At 24.8% G+C, this 22,312-nt stretch overlaps 4 protein-coding genes across 4 annotated transcripts; 3 read left to right on the top strand and 1 right to left on the bottom strand.

The window, feature by feature from the left end:
* Positions 1-474: 474 nt before the first annotated feature.
* LOC128960466 (uncharacterized) lies at positions 475-1,295 on the top strand. Its single transcript, XM_054306555.1, has 2 exons — positions 475-671; positions 862-1,295. Exons 1-2 carry the CDS (start codon positions 551-553, stop codon positions 1,107-1,109), a joined length of 369 nt encoding a protein of 122 aa, XP_054162530.1. The 5' UTR covers positions 475-550; the 3' UTR covers positions 1,110-1,295.
* A 295-nt stretch (positions 1,296-1,590) lies between these two features.
* On the bottom strand, positions 1,591-4,415 carry LOC128960059 (uncharacterized). The gene is made up of 6 exons (XM_054306127.1): positions 4,275-4,415; positions 3,962-4,165; positions 3,615-3,893; positions 2,286-2,432; positions 1,979-2,185; positions 1,591-1,911 (listed from the first exon to the last, which is right to left on the bottom strand). Exons 1-6 carry the CDS (start codon positions 4,413-4,415, stop codon positions 1,591-1,593), a joined length of 1,299 nt encoding a protein of 432 aa, XP_054162102.1.
* A 4,322-nt stretch (positions 4,416-8,737) lies between these two features.
* Positions 8,738-10,913, top strand: LOC128960054 (uncharacterized). The gene is made up of 7 exons (XM_054306116.1): positions 8,738-8,830; positions 8,912-9,122; positions 9,227-9,333; positions 9,400-10,027; positions 10,100-10,284; positions 10,376-10,523; positions 10,627-10,913. Exons 2-7 carry the CDS (start codon positions 9,056-9,058, stop codon positions 10,911-10,913), a joined length of 1,422 nt encoding a protein of 473 aa, XP_054162091.1. The 5' UTR covers positions 8,738-8,830; positions 8,912-9,055.
* A 532-nt stretch (positions 10,914-11,445) lies between these two features.
* On the top strand, positions 11,446-12,583 carry LOC128960460 (prostatic acid phosphatase-like). Its single transcript, XM_054306550.1, has 2 exons — positions 11,446-12,461; positions 12,535-12,583. Exons 1-2 carry the CDS (start codon positions 11,507-11,509, stop codon positions 12,537-12,539), a joined length of 960 nt encoding a protein of 319 aa, XP_054162525.1. The 5' UTR covers positions 11,446-11,506; the 3' UTR covers positions 12,540-12,583.
* Positions 12,584-22,312: the final 9,729 nt, after the last annotated feature.

The raw sequence follows: 22,312 nt of genomic DNA, 5'->3' as shown, positions 1-22,312 counted from the left end.
AAGTAAACTTTGATTTTGTGAGTATATGATTAGAATTAATTGTTCAAGATAATTGTAAAATTAATGATAGTGTTGAATAATAGACACTAAATTTATTAAATTTATTTTTAATTATTTTAATGAAATTTTATGCTTAATACATTATTTTCAATATGTTAATATCATATATTTTAATTTTAGTATAAAACTGTATATAGTTTTAGTACACCTGTATTTTTTATTGTATAAAATAAAAAAAAAGTTATATATATAATATTTCTAATTAGCTAGAAAATTATATATTGTAATATTATTTTCTGAAAAAATGATTAATCAAATTTAAAAATTAACCAATAAATTTTTTTATTTATTTAATTTGTTTCTAGTTATCATTAATTAATTAATTAATAATAATCATACCTTTATATTATTATAATACGTTATTGACATCTGTTTAAAAAAATACAATATAATATTTGCAATAAAACCGACACGTATACACAGAAACACAATAGTTATATACAATATACTGTAGAGATAATCACCACAAAAAATCAAAACTTGATAAAATATGATGATTAAATTTTTAAATATTTTTATTATATTTTTGTTATTTGCTATAAACCTTAACCAAATTTTGGCAAATATTGAACCTGATATTACTAATACTACTGGAACTTACATTAAAACGGGTAATGTTTTTTTGGATGTTTATTTTAAACAAAACACTTGCATAATGTGATAATTAGAGAGAAAAAAACTTGTCTATTATTTTAAATGTTTATTTAGTATACTATATATCTAAATATCACTCCTTATATTTTAAATACATTAATATGTTATAAAATCTATAATTTAATTAATACAATTAATTTTAAATAGATAAATCTGGATGCCGATGCACTCAGCCATACGAGGGACAGTTATGTGGCAAACGAGCCAATCGTAAATACATTGCTAGCTTGGGTTGGAGTTATGGACCGGTAATGATAGGCACACAATGCAAACCGGAAACCTTATACTACTGTCGTCCCGGGGCTGCAGAGGGCGAGTTGGCAGTCATTCGTAAACAATGTCGTGTTTGCAATGCCTACTTAGATAATCCAGATATCGATAGATGTGCTAAATAGACAACAAAAACATTTATTAAAGATTAAAATATAAAATTATCTGCCTTTCCTTATAATAAGACTGTGCTTTATTTAGAGTATACTCATCTAATCTAATCTAACCCTTAATATAATCTCATTCTGCAGTACAAAGTTATTCATTTATAATTTGTACACTTCTTGTACAATATTTTTAATAAAATATTATTTTTTTTGTTAAAAATTATATTCAAAGGGTTTTATTTAGTTTTATTTATTTTAAATAATAAATAAATAATTTACAACAAAAATAAAATATTAATAAACTTTATTATTAATATAATATAAATGAGTTTTTTAAATTTTAAAGTTATTCTGTTCATACATCTATTAATATATTGTATATATAAAAATATGATAATTATTTTTATATCACTAAAAATTACATAAAAGTTATTTATAGCAAACTTTTGTATTACTTTAAAACTATCATAATATACAGTATTCTCCAATATATTATAATTTATTTTTGTGACTTTGAATTAGCGATTTTTTGTTTTAATGCCTCAAATGTATTGTCCCTAATGTGCCGATAATAGGGCAGTTCATCGGTCAGCCGCTGGTGCCACTCCTGGACATTGGGATAAGCGCTGAGATCGTAGTCAACATAAGAGACAATCATTGTGTTGGCCAACAGTGACAGATCGGCAATTGTCAAATGATCGGCAGAGGCCACATAGCGCCCATTGTTTCGGGATATCAGTTTGTCGAGCACCTGTAGATTGGAGTCCAATGCCTTCGACCGATCATCACTGGGTTCAACACCAGTTAACGCTTTGGCCATCTATTAAATAAAAAAAATGATAATTTTACAAATTTTCTAGTAATAAGTTATGACTAATTATTAATACCAGTGTAGTCCTGATTACTTGACTTAATCCCAGCTCAAAGTCCAGTACCTGATCTACTATTGCACGCTTAGCAGGCTCGGTTGGGTATAGCGATGATGTCGGAGCATATTTGTTGCACAAATATCGGGCAATGGCACGACTTTCCCAAATTGCCAAACCATTGTTGTCGTGGTCTACAAGTGTCGGTATTGAATGGCGAGGATTAAGCTATAAAAACATAATTAAATACATACTATAAAATCAATAAAACTATTATATGTCAAAATAATTGTCAACAAAAAAAATTGATTATTTTTTTTAATCAAACCTTTAGAAACTCAGGTTTCAGTTGTTCCTTGTTTTGTGTGTCCAAAATAATTTGGTTGATCTCAAGGTTTAGCTGTTTGGCCACAAACAGTATTGTACGACAGGGCGGACTAGTTTTGCTCAGATACAGTGTTAGAGTCATTATTACTATTATTTTAATTTATAATTAAATTACTAAAATAAAATTTACTGTATTATTAAAAAAAACTGTCATATCATTTAGTTTTGAATAACATTTATATTTAATATCGTATATAATTATCTCTGTAGTTATCATGTGTTAGTCTACTATATTGAAAATAATATCTATAAATATATTAATACCGGTATATAGTTATATAATATAATTTAATTGTATATATATATCTAGACATCTGTCAAAGAAAATTATAAATAAAATTCATTTATTAATGTAATGATTCATTTATTTAATAAAATCTATGCTTTTATGCAATACTTATGTTAATTTTTTTTTAGTATCTTAAACATAAATTACACAACAATAACAAAATAAGTACTTAAACTATTAAGATTTTTCCCATTAAAATTATTATAAAACATTTAATACAGTTATTTTTTTTAATTAATTTAATTAAATGTGCATTTTGAATTAAATTTATAACTCTGAATAATGTGGTGAAAATTGTTTAAAATTATATACTATAGAAATATTACCTTTTAAAGTGTTTTATTAAAACTATTTTTTATTTAGACAAAAATCAATAGTAAAAAACAGTAACAAAATAATTACTTACTGTAAATATGTATTTTTATAGTAGTTTGAAATATATTATTAATATTAGAACTTCTATTCAATTTTATTTATATCCCGGTGTTATACAAAATGTTTGAATTTTATTATAATTTTATATAAGCATTTAAAAATGTTTATAATATTATTATGAATTTAGTACAGTATAAATACAATAACAATAATACTTACACTGATTTTTATTGTTTTATATTTTTGAATTACAGTATAATATTACTGTATTATACAGTAACTTGTATATTGAAACTAATAAAATGTGAAAAAATGTATTTCTATTAATTATTTAATTAGATATAATTATTATAGAATTATCTATTATTATACTAATTGTATTTTTAATTACAGTAAATGATAATTAGTTTTAAATTATAAAAACTGTAAAAAAATAATTGAATAGTTTTAACATATAATTTTATTGTAATTTTCAATTTTATACATTGGTAATAACAATCGCACTATTTTATGTATGTTTAGTAATAGTTTTATTTTGAAAAATTAATTTTTATTATACATTCATTGAATTTAATCATCATTTTTATCATATCTATGTCTTAAGGCCTCTAAAGTATTGTTATGAATGTCACGATAATAGGGCAGTTCGTCAGCCATAGTCGTGTACCACAGTTTAACATTAGGATAAGCGGTGAGATCATAGTCTAGATAAGCTATAACAGTAGTGTTGGCCAGTAATGACAAATCGGCAATAGTTAAGTGATCGGCTGACGCCACATAACGGCCATTGTTTCGGGCAATCAGTTCGTCGAGCACCTGGATGTTTAGTGTCAACTGTTTCCACTGTTCCTCATTGGGTTCAACTCCACGAAAAGCTTTGGCCGACTGTGTAGGTGTGTGTGTGTTTGAAAAATATTAGATAAACTATTTGTTAATCTATTTATTACACATACCAGTGTGTTTCGGATGGCCGGTTCAAATGATCCCAACTCAAAGTCAAGTACCTGATCGACTAGTGCTCTCTTAGCCGGTTCGCTGGGATATAGCGATGAATTTGGTGCATATTTATTGCACAAATACCGAGCTATGGCACGACTTTCCCAGACTGATACACCATTACTGTCGACAAGTGTTGGTATTGTATGGCGAGGATTGAGCTGTAATTTGTATATCAAAACAAAAAACAATAACAAAAATATTATCGTTTTTGTTGTTAATTATATTATTTTTATCATAATTTTCTATAATAAAAAAAATAAGTAAAACCTTTAGGAATTCAGGTTTCAGGTGTTCCTTATTTGGCATATCCACAACCACTTCAATCAGATCCAGATTTAGATGTTTGGCCACCAATTGTACTGTACGACAGGGCGGACTACGTTGGATCAAATATAGTGTCGGTGCCATTAATTTTATATTATTTTATGCAATTTTTATATGATATTAAACTGTATATTCAAAATTAAAACCAAACAAGAAAAAATAATACTTGAATTGTGAATTTAATTTTTGTTACCAATCTATTTATATGTTTGCAAAAAAAAACATTTTTTTTGTGTAATCTTTTTTATATGACTTAACTTTTAATAAAAGTATTAATAATTAACTTATTTTAATAAAAGTATTAATAATTAACTTATCTTAATCTAATTTTTATATGTTTAATAACTAATTTTTTACTATAATGTTTTGTAACTTATATTTATTTTACACATTTCCTGTCATAATAGGGGATTTATTTTATTATATAATTATTGAATAAATAGTAATTAATTACTTAGCAATATTAACTTTATTATTATTATTATATAGATTATGCAAAATAAAAACATTGTTTTATGGATATAATTATAATTTAATTTTTTTTAAATAATGAATGATTAACTTAATTTATTTAGATAAATCATTTATTTTAAAATAATTTTCCAATAAGTTTTTTTTGTGCATTAATTTAATTAGTTTTAAAAATTAACCAATGTAAAATACTTTAATATTGTATTGTATTTAAGTTTAATTAAATGTATTGCATGAACTATTGCAATTACTTTATTTCATTATTTACTTGACTGTATGACTTGTTTTATGTATTAATAGTAAATTAAGTGTCTAATAAAGTATGATAAGTTTTAGTAGATTAGAAATATATTTTTAAAAAATTCAGCTCAATAACTAAAATACAGTATACAGACTAATTAAATATTTATATATATTAGTATTATAAAATTAATCCCATAGGATAACAACATATAATGTTAGTATCATATTATATCTCATAAACATTATAAATTATATACTATATATATTAGTGTAAAATGTGTACATTTAATGTATAATACATTTGTTATAATAACAACATAAATATATTCTCTATAAAATAATATAATAGTTTGTCAGTATTGTTATATTAATAATGTCATATTTTTTTTAGCAATATGTTATCATTAATTAACATCACGCAGGTACCGATAAAAATAAACTAAAACATATTTTATTATCATATTATAATATTTTATTTTTGATAAATATAGTTTTTATAGCAACAAACAACAGTTTATTATGGTTGTGTAAAATATTTATTTTTATTTTTTTTATTATTATAAAATAGGATACAATGTTTACATTCATATGGATATTATTGTAGTTTTTTTTGTATATAGTTATCAACTAATTGTTCTGTTTGTTTAAATAAATAGTTTATTATTATTTTAAAAAATATATCGATGACTAACATGACTACTATTACCATAAAAATATTGGTAAATGTTTTAGAGAAATGTAATATTAATTAATTATTTACAGAATTAATACTTTCCAATGAATTCATCCATTAAAATATGTTAATGTAATAAATTATTATTATTATTATTATAGTATTCATTTAAACACAATATAATATTAATAATACTTTTAATGTGCAACTCATTTAATGACTTATAAATTATAATAATAATAATAATCTTTAATTATTTTCTACATAAAGTATAACATTATGTGATTAGTTAATCAGTTATATTTAATGAAATATATATATATTTTTAAAAATAAATATTATTAAATACTTTATCCGATATTGTTTAATAAACGTTATATATATATATATCTTTATTATAATTAAATAAATATATTATCAAAAAATGTGATTTAATATAATTGTGATTAATATAAATGGATCGCTGGTTTAAGTATATCAAATGGACAGTTATTATATGGACAGTAGTGTCAATAATATCTACCATAACTGTACTGTGTTTAGCAGTGCAATTAGTAAACTCACGTGACACCAGTGACCCTGATGAATTGATTGAGCAGGATAATATATTTTTACAGGTATATACTAGAGTATTTAATTAAATATTTTCTATTTTTTTAATTATTAAATTTTATATTTTATTTTAGAAATCAGCTAAATATATGATAATCAGTGTATCGGTAATAGCAATAGTCATACAATTGGCAGCACTGATACCACTCTATTGGGAACTGTTTTATGTGATCTTTGGCTACGCTATACTAATTTCGATGATCGGCGCCGTAGCCATCGTATCGACCGTATTGACTGCATATCGGTTGACATTGTTATTGCCAGTTGTCTATATTATTAGCGGTTTAATGGCCGTACTGTTTGCCCGTTTAGTTAACAAATCGGGTGCTAATCAATGCAAAATTAGGTCGCCGTCGGTGGACACTGATTTGCTAACTGAACAGCAACAACAACAACAACATCATCATCAGGAGCAGCACCCGGATACAAGTGCACAATCGTCCAATACTATATCATTTATTTATGGCAATGAAAATTTGCTTAGATCATCATCATTATCATCATCATCATCATCATCAGCAAACAATATAAATATATCATCAAGCAATGCAAATATTTCAACAATAGCTTAATGTTAACAAAAATGCTAATTTTACAATCATATCTATTATATCTATATTTATTTATTTATGCATTTTCTATTTATTGGATAAGTGTCAAAAATATATTTTTTTAAAACATACATTAAAAAATACAATAGTTTTATTAATAATTTATTTTTTAGATAGTGTTTGAGAACTTGAAATATATATATAAAGTATTATTATCTAAAACCAAAAATAAATAAAATGATTTTAAAATTGAAATTATTAGGTAATTATTTACTTATTTTATATGATTTCTTTAAATTATTTATACATTTTATTTGTTAATTTAAATTAGCATTTATGCAAAAACATATATTGGCTTTTTGATTATCTATTTAATTTTTATAATTAAGATAGATTACTATGATATCATTTATTTGTTATAAAATACAAATAATTAATAATTATTTAATATAATATTTATTTATTTTCTCTAATAATTATATAGATTGTTAGAATAAAAAGTTAAAATTATATTTAATAGAAATAAATTTTTGTTTTATTTTTAATAAAAAAATTCAATTTTTAAAAATTGTATTATCAGCATAATTGATTATATCATAATATAATTGATGATAATAATAATAATATCAAAAATAATATCAAAATAAAATAATTATTTATCAATCAACATTATCATTATCGACAACTTAGTCATAGTTTAAAATTATAACTTTAAATTCATGAAATAATTGCATAGCAATAAGTACAAGGACAATTTTTAAAAAATATAAGCTTTTAAATAAATATTTTTACTAATAAATATTACACTTTTTTTCCATAAATATACTGATTTATTTTTACATATAAATAATCTTTAAATAATCATTTATTAATTCAGTATAGTGCCAGGATGTTACAATTTTTAAAAATGTAGTTTTATTTTTTTTAAACTGCTTATGCTTATATATAATAAATTACAAATCACCAAGTAAATTTGTTACTAAGTATGGCATTTAGTATTAGTATTATTATATATGTTTGTAAAAATTAACACAATTAAGACAATTGAATGCCGTACATTAATCATTAATTTACAATTTTTTTTAAAAAATAATATTATAATTTTTTTATATTTATTGTAAAATTTCATTTTTAAAATGAAACATCCTGGCTTTTTATGTTTCACATTGTATTATATTTATAATTTATAATCACTTACTATTTAGGATTAATGCAAAATTATTATTTATTTTGAATACTACTACTACTACTACTACAAATTACTACTAAATAACACAATTTTGGTATTTTTGTTAATATAAGATAACAATATATTGCAATATTTTTTCTATAGAATAAATATAATTTTATAAAAATTTTATTTATTTACCACAATTGACATCATTGGAGACTAGTAATAATTGTGGTAATCAAATAAAATTTATAATTATGTGCTCTGACATAAAAAACATTAAATTAAAATATAATTTTATTTTATTATTTAAATACAATAAAATGCATCCTCAGGCGGCTAATCAAATGTCATTTAAATTGTAGTAAATTACTAATAATATGTTTCAAATATACTATAAATAAAAATATAAATACAACTTATTTTCAAATAAACTAGTTTTACTATTGATAACATTTTCTATTATTTTTATAAGATTAATAATACAGTAAATGTAAATATTATAATATAAATTAAAAATTTCCAATTATTTTATTTAAAGTGACTAAAAATTATTAGCATTATTAGTATTAGTAGTGAAGTAGTATAATTGTTATTAAAATATTAATATCTTATATCTAAAACTGTAACTTATTTTTAAAATAATTTTTAATTATTCAAAATGACTGAAAATATTATTAAATCTGATTATATAATTGATAAAAGTCTCAGTAATTATGAAACACTTATTGAGCTAATAATTGATAGTTTAAAGTCAAATCCCGATGACATTTGTCTGGTATGTATAATATATATTTGCTATAAAATAAATTTACTAATTATATTAAACTCAATAAATAAATAAAAACTATACAAACAGATTGACTGTACGATTGATAGAAAATGGACAAAACGCCAGGTGCTGAACGGATCGGTCAAGTTTGCCAACTATTTGATCAGTGAATGTCATGCAATCAAAGGTGATTGTATTGGTTTTGTCGGCTACAACAGTGACATCCATGTGATGGCCATATTTGGGGCACTGATGGCCGGTCTAACCTGTTATTCATTGTCTGAATCCATAACAATATGTATGCTTTAGTTATTTTTTTATATAACAAATTACTAACTGTTAACTATTGAAAAATATATAATAATTTTTGTTTATTATTTTTTGTTGCTGTAAATATTTTAGATGAATTTAAAGCTAGTATTATGAAAATGAAACCAAAGTTTATAGTTTGTCCCAATAGATACCTGGATGCTATTGTCAATGAGAAAGACAATTTTACATTTATCAAGGTTATTTTTTAAACATTAATTAATTTTAGTATATTAAATATTATAACTGATTAATTTTTTTTATAGACTATGATGACTATGCTTGAAACTGTAAATGGACCCAATCACAATAATATTATTAATAACAATAATAACATTATTAATAATAGCATAATTAAATCGGTAGAAGAAATTTGTTTGAAACTTTCAAAAACTACCAGTGCTGTAGTTAAGCTACCTGTGCACACTGAACCTGACAATCACGTAACATATTTCATGTCAAGCGGTACAACTGGTCAACCGAAAGCCATAATTAGGACAAACAAAATCTATTTGTCAGTCATCGAGTGCCTAATACAACCAAATATGATACCACAAACATCTGGAGGACAGTCAAATGATATCTACCTAAGCGACAGTATATTTCATTCCAGTGGTCACGAAACATTGATCCGGGCTATTGTTATGTCGACACCGGTAGCAGTGCTACGTAGTGAGGACAGTATGGATGACATTTATCAATGTATACACAACTATCGGATTAGTCAAGCGTTTATGACACCGGCCTATTTAAGCTATTTAGTCAAAAATATGGATAAATATACTAGTGAATATCTGGGTAGTTTAAAATGTCTATATGTTGCTGGTGATTTTTTAAATTATAACATTTATAAAAGTGTTAAACAATATTATAATATTGACAATATATTAATGGGTATGTTATTTATACATTAATGATAATTTTTTTAAATGTGTAAAATAAATCATATTTTTATTGTCCACACAGTTTACGGTATGTCGGAAATGGGATTTATATGTCAATCACCGCCTGATATCGATAACAATAAATATCGGTCTACTGTCGGCTATGTGGGCAAAGTTTGTCCAAATTTGCGGATAAAAATATTAAACGATTCGGGTTCGCCACTGCCGGCCAATTCATTTGGAAAACTATACGTTTCGGGATTAGCGGTAAAGTTATAAATTTATAAAATAAACAAACAAAAAATTAAACAAATACTAAAATATTTTACGTTTATGTATTTTTTAAAAAAAAATTTAGGCAACACTTGGATATTTAAATGACCCGGAGCAAACTAACAATTTGTTGACTAACGATGGTTATGTCATAACTGGTGACATTGGCTATTACGATGATAATCATAATGTCTATATAGTTGGCCGATCCAAAGATATCATTAAAGTTTATGGTAACAAAAAATTGTTGATATTTTTTGTGAAATATATACTTATTATTATTATATTATATAAATATTCAATTAATATTTTTAAATCTAATATTTTCTAATCTAGGTAATAATGTAATGCCATCTGAATTGGAAAATGTATTAAGCGAGCACCGGTATGTGATGAAAGCGGCTGTCATCGGTATCGATGACGATCTATTAGGTAGCGTTCCCATGGCTTTTGTTACTGTCGACGATAGCGTATCAGTTAGTGAAGAGGAGCTTATGGATTATGTGGACAAACGAGTCAGTGATCATAAACGACTGAGAGGTGGCATCAAAATAGTCGACTCAATGCCCGTCAATCATATGAATAAAGTGATAAAATCTCAATTAAGAAAATTAATTTTGTAGTAAAATTTTTAAAAAGTTTGTATTCAATTGAAATTATAAAAAATTATTAGTTATTAGTCTTATTTTATTAATTTACAAATCTTTTATTTTATATATATTTTTTATTAAATAAATTAATTTTCTTATAGTATTGCAATATATAAAGCTAATTATAACTTTTTTTTCTAATAATGATAATTAATTTTTTATAAAGTATAGTTGTAATCGACTTAATTAAATTTTTTTAAATAATAAAATGTGTTTTAAATAACTTTATTAATTAATTAAAATTAATATTTTTTAAAAAATACAAGTAATACTTTCCAAAACAATAGCAAGCAATTGTTTTTTTATTAAAAATTGTAGAAATGTATAGAAAATATTTACTAATAGTAATATTATTTGTATTACTAAATCAATATTTTATTGAAACAGTAGTTCAAGTAAACAACTGGACTAACCATTCAATAGAGACATTGAAATTATTGCAAATAGTTCACCGACACGGCGACCGAAATCCCAGTAATTTTATTTTTCCAAATGACCCGTTCCGTGACCAACAAAAGTATTGGTATGAAGGAGACACTGAGCTAACCAATAAAGGCAAGTACCGTATGTACCGGATTGGACAGTTTGTACGACAAGCGTATGCTGACTACCTGGGCTCACAGTACAGTCCCCGTGAAGTGTATGCCCGTAGTTCGGCTGCTGACCGTTGCCTGGAATCGGTACAATTGTTGTTGGCCGGTGCTTATCCACCGACCACTGCTAAATGGCAATGGAATATATCGACCGGCGCTCAGTTGGGCAGTAATTGGCAGCCGTTTCCCATATATACCTATCCGGCAGAGCTCATAGATAACGATACATTGCTACGCGTAGGTCACTACTGTCCCAAAGCTAAAGAAGCTTATAATAATAATTACTTGAAAAGCAATAGAGTTATGAGTTTGATAAAAAAGGAAACAGAGTTTTTAGATAAGTTAGGAAAAACTGTGGGCCGACAGCTCAATGATCCAGTAGTTATCGATAATTTAAGGGATACTCTAACCATAGAATATTCAAGAAAATATTTTTGGTCTAACCATAGCATGTGGCCGTCCAGTGATGATAAAGCAATTGTTGATAAGTTGAATGAGATGGTCAGTAAGTTTAAGAAAATCAAATATAGCGATCAGGTGCTAAAAAAGACAGGTGGCGGTCCATTGGTTAAGGAGTTAGTCAATAATATAAAGGAGAGCATCAATGGGACAACTAGTAAACCGTATAACTATAAACTGTATTTATATTCAACGCATGACATAAAGTTAAGTTTTTTATTGTCAGCATTGAATGTATGGAATGACCTATTAATACCATTTGGGTCGTCCCTTATAGTCGAATTGCATCAACAGTTGGGTGCTATCAATGGAAAGGGATATTTTGTTAGATTATATTACTATAATGAAACACTGGACGATAATAAGGTCTGTCCATATTTGTTAAAACTACCCAACTGTACATCAGTCGACTGTCCCGTTGACCAGTTTTATTCACTAACCAATAGTGTTATATTCAACGATTGGAACCGTGAGTGCGGTATTAGTGGTGACTATTCAATCAAACTAAATATGTTTTGTTTAATATTGAAATGGTTGGATAGGTTAGTTGAGGTGACCGGCGCTGATCTTGACGTTATCGGCACCAGTGTCGTCGGTCCTAGCGATTAGTTAGCGCCGACACCCATGTAGTTGAGGACATCTGAGACCACAGTATGGATCTGGCGTTGAGCGGTGACGGCTTTGATGAGCCAAACAATAAGAACGGTGTGACGGTCAATGTATTGAGCGGTACTGTGACGGCCAATGTATTGAGCGGTGCTGTGACGGCCAATGAACTGAGCGGTGCTGTGACGGCCAATGAACTGAGCGGTGCTGTATCGGCCAATGAACTGAGCGGAGCTGTATCGGCCAGTGTGTTGAACGAATAGTACGGTGCCAACAGCGCTATGGTGATGTGGATGTGGACAACGTCTGGTCCTTCGGTGTCCACACAATACAGTAATTAAATTAGACTGAACTATGTATTTGTTTGATGAGCCAGAGTTGGATGTGGAGCCAGTGGTGCAGTCAGTCAATAATACGACAGTCAATAGTATGGCATCAATGGTACGGCTGTCAATGTGATGACATCAATGGTACGGTGGCCAATGGAACAGCAGTCAATGGTACGATTATCAATGGTACAGTAGTCAACGGTATGGCAATCAAATAGTATGGCCACCAGCGGTACGACAGTCAGTGGTACAGCAGCCAACGGTATGACAGTGAAATGGTATGGCCACCAACGGTACGACAGTCAATGAAGCGGTGCGGGAACCAATCGGTCAGTGTTGCCTATCACACGGGAAATTATCGGCAACAATCGTAGTCTCAAATACGCCAGTACTGTACGATAGGCAAGAGAGCCCAGAGATGAAGAGAAGTTATAGAGTAGTTGATAGTGTGGGCCACAGGCCCAATCAATACACGGTACTTAAAACAAAATTAGTTTATTTTAAAACACATTATATAAAATACAAATACAGTGTAATACAATACAATACATGTATTGCACAGTAGTAGACGTACAACCACTCGGTCTGAGAGTCAGATCACTTCTGTCGAGCGTTTCTCTCGACTGAGAGAATTGCAGTTTGAGCGCTGCATAGGCCACTGCCTATGCGCGCGCAAACTGTTCAACTCTGCTTTCATATTTGATGACAACTTTTTCATACACTACTACTTGTACTCTATTGGCTTATCTAAACTCTGCCTATTTTTAGTCAGTCGCACACTACCACCTAAAGGCAAATTCTCATTTGCATTAAAATACAGTAAACAAGTATACTTAAAAATTAATTAATTCATTAATGTTAAAGTATAGGAAATAAAAACCCTTGTTGACCCCTCTATATAAAATGTTTAAACCAATAGTTAAATAGTATTCACTGAAACGCAAGTGCGTCACTACATTTACTGACACTATATGTGTCACAAACTAAACCTATATGTTTGTATGTTAAAGTATAGCTGATGTTATTTCTATGGCAATATTAAACCCATATTTATAATAGTGAATATGCCGCTAATGTAATTCCTATGGGTATACTAAATACATACTTTATAATAGTAAATAACCCGTTAATGTTATTTCTATGGGAATACATAACTCATATTAAACTATGTATTTAATACATTATAAATTGTAGTTAAAACATCTACACACGTAATACATATGAGAAGTTATATAAGTAATTAAATTTATAATTTAAGTAGTTTTACTTATTCTTTTAAGTGATCTATTATTATTCCGTTACAATATTATATTTTGTTTTTATTATGACTTTACTAAATATAAAATAAAAATGTATATATTATTATTATTGAACATTTCTAATCTGTATAAATTTAATAATAATAATAATAATGTCTTTATTGGCAAATCATTCAGTAAAAAACTGGTATACATTGAATGCCCAAATAAACTAAAGTTAAAATTACATAAAAAAGATAAAAGTAATAACAAATATATATATAAATAAAATAATTAAATATTGTTAAAATCAAATGTCTTTAAATGATTAATAAATTGATTTAAATTTTTGCTTTTTCTCACATCCAATGGTAAAGCGTTACAATATTTTAATCCTTTCCAAAATATACTATTTTTAACATAATTTTTGTTAGTAATCGGGATATTAATATAGTGTGAATCCCGTCCCGATCTACTACTTGTTCTTTGATTGTTATATGTTGTGTTATATTACAGGCCTCAGGTAATTAATTAGCTAATTAGTAATTAATTTTCAATAATATAAAATTAATAAATTTTTATTAAGTTAAACTACAAAAATCATCAATATGTTATGTTAAAATTGAAATAAATAATATATATATATGTGTTTATTTTATTTATAAAAAACGTTCACAATATATTTTATTACGAAATTCATTATTTAATACATATGAAATATTTTCTTCAATAAGTTTACATTTATTTTCAAAAATACGTCTATTAAATATTATCCAATGCCAATTAGAAATTCTTGCTTGTTTTGAAGCATATGTCTAAACATACATTGTTTTGACTTTTACATCATCATTAAATCGAACAGATTTCATTTTTTAATTTTATTAAATATTTTTATAATTATTTTATCATTTAAAAATCTGTTACGTAAGAAAAAGTTTAATATATTTTTAATACTATAATTTCTTGCTCGAAGTAATAAATAAAAAAGTGAATAATAGCCACATGTAGTAGAAAAAATATGTTGTAAAGGTATATGATTAAATATAAATTTGTTACCATTTAATTTTATAAAAGTATATATTTCTTTATGATAAGGTTTTTTACCAAATGAATCAAAATATTCAATAGGCCCGGTGATTGGAACATAAATTGCTAACCAATGCTCACCAGGTTGTGTTGATTTGTGTGTGTTAACAATAAAAGCACAAGGTTTATTAGCTTTCAAATGAGCTATTTTATCTAATGCTAAAATCCCACAAAATTGATTTTTTATAATTTTATCTTTATTAATAAAACTTAATAAATCAAATGTGTTCATGTTTAATAATCAGTAGTTATATTTCTATTTTCATCAATTTCAATAGTATTATCAAATACAGCATAACAAATTAATTTAATAGCGTTAGCTAAATTTTCTGAAAATTTTAAATGTACATTAATATATCCACTTTTAGGTAAATTAATGTATTTGTCTGTAAAGCTAAAATCATTATTTAAATTAAATGCATATAAACATAAACCATTTTTATAATTTTTGACATCAATTGGTGATGGATTATTAACAAAGTTATAACCCAAATTTAACAATAAATCATGATATTCTCTAGAAAATAAATCAGTTGTATAATTTGGTTGATATGGTATTTTTGGAACCATTTCTCCATTAACATTCAAAACTAAATGATTCAAATTAAAATTCTGAAATCTTAAAGGATCTCTGTAACTATTTCCTCTATAAGCAGCATCATCTACCATTCCTAATATAATTTTACTAGGCAATTGTCCGAGAAATAAATTATCTATATTAAAAGATGATTGTCCTTGTGTCAAATTAATTACTTTAATATTAGGTCGTTTTACTGGATATAGTGCATTAGATATTCTTAATGCTTGTGCGTGTGCATTAAGTAAACTTGGTGTTACTTTTACTTTCCTAGCAAAAATACTCATATCGGTAATTTTTAATAATGGATATTGATCTGCTGTCATTGCTGCTTGTTCTGAAACTGTTGGCCATCTTTCATTTGCTTTAGTAAACTCTAATTTAATAGGTACACCACTAATAAGTAATTTATTTGATGAAAAAATTGGCCCATGTAATTTTCCATAAAATTGCATTGATTTACTAGAATTACATAACGTTACTAAATGTTCATTTGGATTTTCGTAGTTATAAGCTGGTGTCCAAAATGTTGTAACAAATCCTGACGGTGTTACACTTCCATTTGAATAATTTGATTGTTTAGTAACGGCTTCAATAAATGACATATAATTATAATTTTGGGCTGCCTGACTAACTAATGTAGAGCCTAAGTAAATTGCTAGTTGATCAAATGATGTATTTAAAATATAATTTGTTGGGGCAAAATTATTAATTGCCGCTGCAAAGTTTGTCCCATCTCTATTTGTTAGTTTACATGTTAGCATTAAATAAATATTTTGCATATCAATATATTCGTCAGCTGATGCCTGAATTTCAAAATCAATTGTATTTGATTCAAGAACATTTGATTTTGGTCGGTATTCAAGTAATTGTTGACTTTCAATAGCTCCTTGGAATTTAACTTTTTCAAACAAATTTAATTCTTCTTTCAAAATTTCTGTTGCCATTTTTAATTAAAAATATTTAGTTTCCGCGTTTTCTTTCTTTTAATAATTCTTTTTTTCTTTAACTTTTTTGATGGTCGTTTTTTTATTAATTTATTTGAAGAATTTTTTGTTTTAATTAAGCGTGTTTTATTAATTAATTTTTTTGTTTTAACACTTTTTGATTTTTGAGGTAAGAAATCAATATTTGATGGCTCTATTTGATTAATACCTTGAATTGGTATACCTGCGCCTTTTTGATTACTTTTTGCTTGAGCACAATAATAAGAACTATAATCCATTATTTTAAACATGTAAACATATTGATAACTTTTACAGAACTAAATTATAAATGATAATGTGGTCTTATAATTATAGTAGCAAAAATTTTTCCTCTACGAAAAGTTAATACATTATTTTCTTCATCTGTTATTCGCAAATTAATTGAGTTAAATTGATTATATTTTAAAGGAATAAAATTTTTAATATTAAAATCATATTTAATAACTTCTTCTTTTTCGGTACAGTTTGTTGGAATTATTCTTAAAATATTAGTTTTTTTATTTTGATAATTTGAATCTATAATTAAATTACAATAAACTATAAAATAATTTATATTTCTTGTAATACTTAAAGGGCGAATATCACTTATTATTTCATTTCTTTCACTAAGTGTTGTTTTCAATATTCCAGGTTCGTAATCTCTTATATGTCTTTTTTGAGATTCGAAATTTTCATATAAATTAAAATTATCAAATAATTCATCACCTTCTCCAAGATAATAATTTTTAAAACCTAACAATTTTTTTAAATTTTCATTGAAATCAATGTAAAAAACACCTCTTAATAAAAAATATTTTACTTTTTTCTGATTATCTTCTAAGGGAAATTTATTTATTGGCTTTCCCATTTCATGGTAATCATTATCTGATATTATAATATCATCATTTAAATTAAACCATTCTTTTGTTGGTATATAAAAATTACCATTTTTAATTTTATATAAATTTTTGTCTTTATTAAAATCAAATTCTATGTTATTGATTGACCATTGAATTTTTTTAAATGAAACTGATGGTAAATTAGATGTTTTTGATGAAGGCATGATATAAACAGTTGGATATTTACTTTGAATATAATATTCGATTTTTGAATTAATTTTATTAATGGTATCTTTTAAATTATCTTTCCAATGAATTTCTTTATTATGTACTATTTGATATTCTTCAGTAATAGTTTCACCAAGGGAATAAGTTGGATCAAATTCAACAAGAAACTTAGTTATATTGTTTAATTTATCTTGGTCATTTGCATCAAAGTCATTTTTTATATCTCCATAAAAGCTTTCAGGTACCCATTTGAAATGTAATATTAATTTTAAATTTTCCAAAGGCTTTTTTAATTCAAGTTTTTTTGGTATAATTAGCTCAGTTAAAGCACATTCTTGAGGTTGTTTAAATGAAATTTGAGGATCATACTCTACTTCAATAATACTTTCATTATTATCATTAGTTAAATAAAAATATTTGTCATCATTTTCAAAATTATTCATTTTTATTAAATTTTTAGCAATTCATTAGCATAATATGAACCTCTAATAATAAAATTATTTTTATCTTTTATTTTATATTTATAATAAGGAGAAGTAAATAATATTTTATAAATTATAAAAACTTCATCACTATAATTAGGTATATGTCCTTTTTGAAAAATATTTCTTAATAATTGTATTCTTACACTATCACCAATTTTAAATTTTTGTTTTTCTTGTGATTTATAAATTTTAAATAAATTTCTGTAAACATATTTTTCATTTTTTTTTGTAACATCAATTGGTTTATATTTTGTTCTACTATGTATTGTATTATTATAATTATCTATTACATTGTCAAAAACGTTAATAAATTTATTTGTTTTATATTTATACATATATTTAAATAATTTAGATTTTAWTGTTTGTATTAAACGTTCGACAACTCTTGCTTTAGCAGTATCTTTTAAAACTAAATGTTTTATTTTTCGCCATTTTAAATATTTTTTAAAATCTTTATTAGTAAATTCACGACCAGCATCTGTTGATAAAATTGTAGGTTTTCTTTTACTTGACTTAAAAATTTTTAAAAAAGCTGCTTTTACATTTTTAGCTGATTTATTTTTTAATAATTCTGCCCATGCAAATTTAGATAAATTATCAATAATAATTAATATGTATTTATAATTTTTGTTTTCTTTAAATTGCTTAATTTCCATAAGATCGGCTTGCCAATTATGATCAATATATTTTGATATGATAGAATTTCTATTAAAATTAATTTTAACTTTATTATGAACTGCATAAACTTTTTGCTTTAATAACCAATTCTTTATATAAGATTTAGTAATTAAGGGAAGTTCTTTTTTTACAGATTTATATAAATTATTAATTCCACTATAACTTGAAGATAATTTAATATTATAATAATGTTTTGATATTATTTTATTAATATTTTTCCCAGTTAACATCTTTTAAATTTAATTTTTTAATATTACGTAAATTATATTTTTTATTTGTTTTCAAAAGTTTTAATTTATCAGTAGAAGTTATTTTAGGACTAATTTTTAATTTATCAGTAGAAGTTATTTTTGGAATTATTTTTACTTTTATATTTGATTGTATTTTATCTGAATTATATTTCTGTCGCTTACGTTCAGAGGGAGTAGAAATTAATTCTCTTTTATTCCGTCTAAATGGATTTTTTACCAAAACAGGATTAAAATCATCTATAATTTTCGATTTTGGTATTTTTTTAGGTATTTTACTACGTATTTTTTTAGGTTTTTTTAAAAATTTAAAACATTATCTGGGTCAACATTAGCTGGTAAATTTTCTATTGCATTAGTTACATTAATATAATTTTTTTCTTCTATGTTTTGAAATTTTCTTTTAAAAATTAGAAATCTTCTTAAAGCTTCGGCGTATAACTTAGCTTTATCACGTTCATTATAGTTACTATTAAGAATTATATAAATTTCTTTATCTAAATTGTTTATTTGTAATAAATTAGGGTCGGTTTGAATTTTTTGAATATTCAAAAATTCATTAGTTTTATTATCATTTGATAAATCTGAACTTACAAGTTTCATTTTTTTAAAACTCATTTTGACTAATTGTTATATAATTTTTTACCAGCATATTGCATTAAATGAGATATTGCTTGCTGAATTAAAATTTTTAAAATGATATTTCCACCACTTTGATTTAATATTTTTTTTCGTCTAAATACTGTTGATTTTTTTGATAACTTTATTAAATAATTTTTATAAATTTTTAGTTTTTTGAAATCACAAGTTTTTAAAGGAATATTTCCATTTAGGCAATTTTTTGCTATCTCTGAAATAGCATTTATTACACATTTATTTGCTTTATTTATTAAATATTTTTTATTTTTTAACGATTTTGCTAAACTTATTTTTTTTAAGTATGGCAAACACTTTAAAACATTATTAAGTTTATTATTTTTTAATGTATACAATTTTTTCATTATCATCAGGAAATATATTAGTTCTAACTCTCATATTATTAGAAGTATTTTGATCAAAGTCTAAAAATAAATAACTAAATGGTTTACTTTTAGTTGCATCTATATAAGATTCATAAATAAATTTAGGATTTAAACTATCAATTTGATTACTCAATATTTTTACTTGAAGGCTTTCTCGAGGGTTAGACATTAATATAATATATGTTGAATTAGTGGAAATATCACGCATATATTTATTTTTTGGAAATAAATTTTGAATTAATAAAATAACAGTAATATTTTTGTGATGTGATGTCTTAGTAAATAAATCACTTATTAATAAATCATTTCCAATTAAATGCATACTGTCATCTATTATTAATAAATTATTTTCATGTTTAGAGAAACTATCAAGTACATTATTATCAATGCTATCAATTTTTTGAATAGTTATTCCATGGACTTTATCTACATTAGGATAACCCTGACCTGAACTATAAATTATTTTATCAAAATAAAATCCAAATAAATCATACATGTTTTCTAGTAATTTAACAACAAATGTCGTTTTTCCAGATCCAGAAGGTCCATAAATTAAAAATCTCCTTGGATGTTTAAAAGATAAATCATAATCACTCATTTTATAATGATGTAATAACCTTGTAAATTTATATATAAATTAAAATTTTGAAAAATTTAAATTTAGTTATTACAATGGCATTTATTTCTCCAAATTTTGAAAATATAAAAATTATAATCTGTTCAAACGGTTTTAAAGTTGATTGTGAATTTATATTACGTGAAATTGGATATTGTTTTAAAAATATATGTGGTTCAATTCCGTTTAATTGTCGAATAAACAAAAATAAAATTGATGTAACTAATCAATTTTTAATCGATTATTTAGAAAATGAAAAACATGGAATAAAATTTAATAAAAAGTTTGAACACGGTTTATCAACAAGTGAATTTATTTCTGTATTAAAAACATTATATCACACAAATTCTGATAATAATGCCAAATATATTGGTATTTGTAAAAACGATGATGGCATTAAAGGTTTGCTATATAAAGCAGGATTTGGTCAATTAATTGTCGAACTAGAAAATCTTGATATATTTAAATTGTGTGAAAATAAAATTCCATCAGATGCTGAATTAATGATAATTCAATCAAAAGATTTAAATATAAATCCCTGTGCTATACATGACAGACTACTGTCTACCTATAAACCATTGTGTGCTAAAAATAAAGCTGAGTATCTTTATACATATTGCAAATCATTAAATGATCAACTTAAAAGCCAAATCGACTCAGCAGTAACTATACAATAAAATGTTATTTGTAAATATGAAGTCAGTGAGAGAAGATCAACCATCTCTTAACAAACTATATAAATCTGAGTGCACACGTCAAACAGTGTACACTATATTATCTGAAGAATTTGATTATGTATTTGATAGTATATTAAAAGACGCAGAAAATATTAAATCTATGCTAGCATCTCAAGCAATTCGCAGTAAAGCTGATATCAAAGAAATGTTTATACAATATGGATATTCATTAGAAAATCTTACCGATTTAAAAAATATACTTAACACTTTAAAACATTGGAAAAGTGAAGATGTTTGTGATCACTCAGCGAACAAGGACATAACCAAAAATAATGAATTTGGTATAAACGATTTATTTCGTAAGTAAAATTGTGACAAATTAATTATTTTTTACTAATTGGCACAATTTTATTTACAGAAAATACACAAACGGATTAAATAAATTTTTTATTATAAAAATATATAAAAGTATAAAATGTTTACAAATAAAAATAAAAGTATAAAATTATATCAATAAAAATAAATGTATAAAATTGTTTCAATAAAATTAAATGTATAAAAATAGATTAATATAAAATAAATGTTAAAACATAAAATAATATAATTATATTAAACTTATTTCCCTTCACCTTAATTTATAAAAATATTTTATAGACAAATGATTTATATAAAAAAATACCAAATATAATAAGAAAATAATTTTATTTATATATTAGATGATCCGAA

This window comes from Oppia nitens, unplaced genomic scaffold (assembly GCF_028296485.1).
Source record: "Oppia nitens isolate AA-2021 unplaced genomic scaffold, nextdenovo-longstitch-racon4-pilon3 scaffold4_pilon_pilon_pilon, whole genome shotgun sequence".
Classification (NCBI taxonomy): Eukaryota; Metazoa; Arthropoda; class Arachnida; order Sarcoptiformes; family Oppiidae; genus Oppia; species Oppia nitens.
This window is presented reverse-complemented; position numbering and strand designations above follow the sequence as displayed.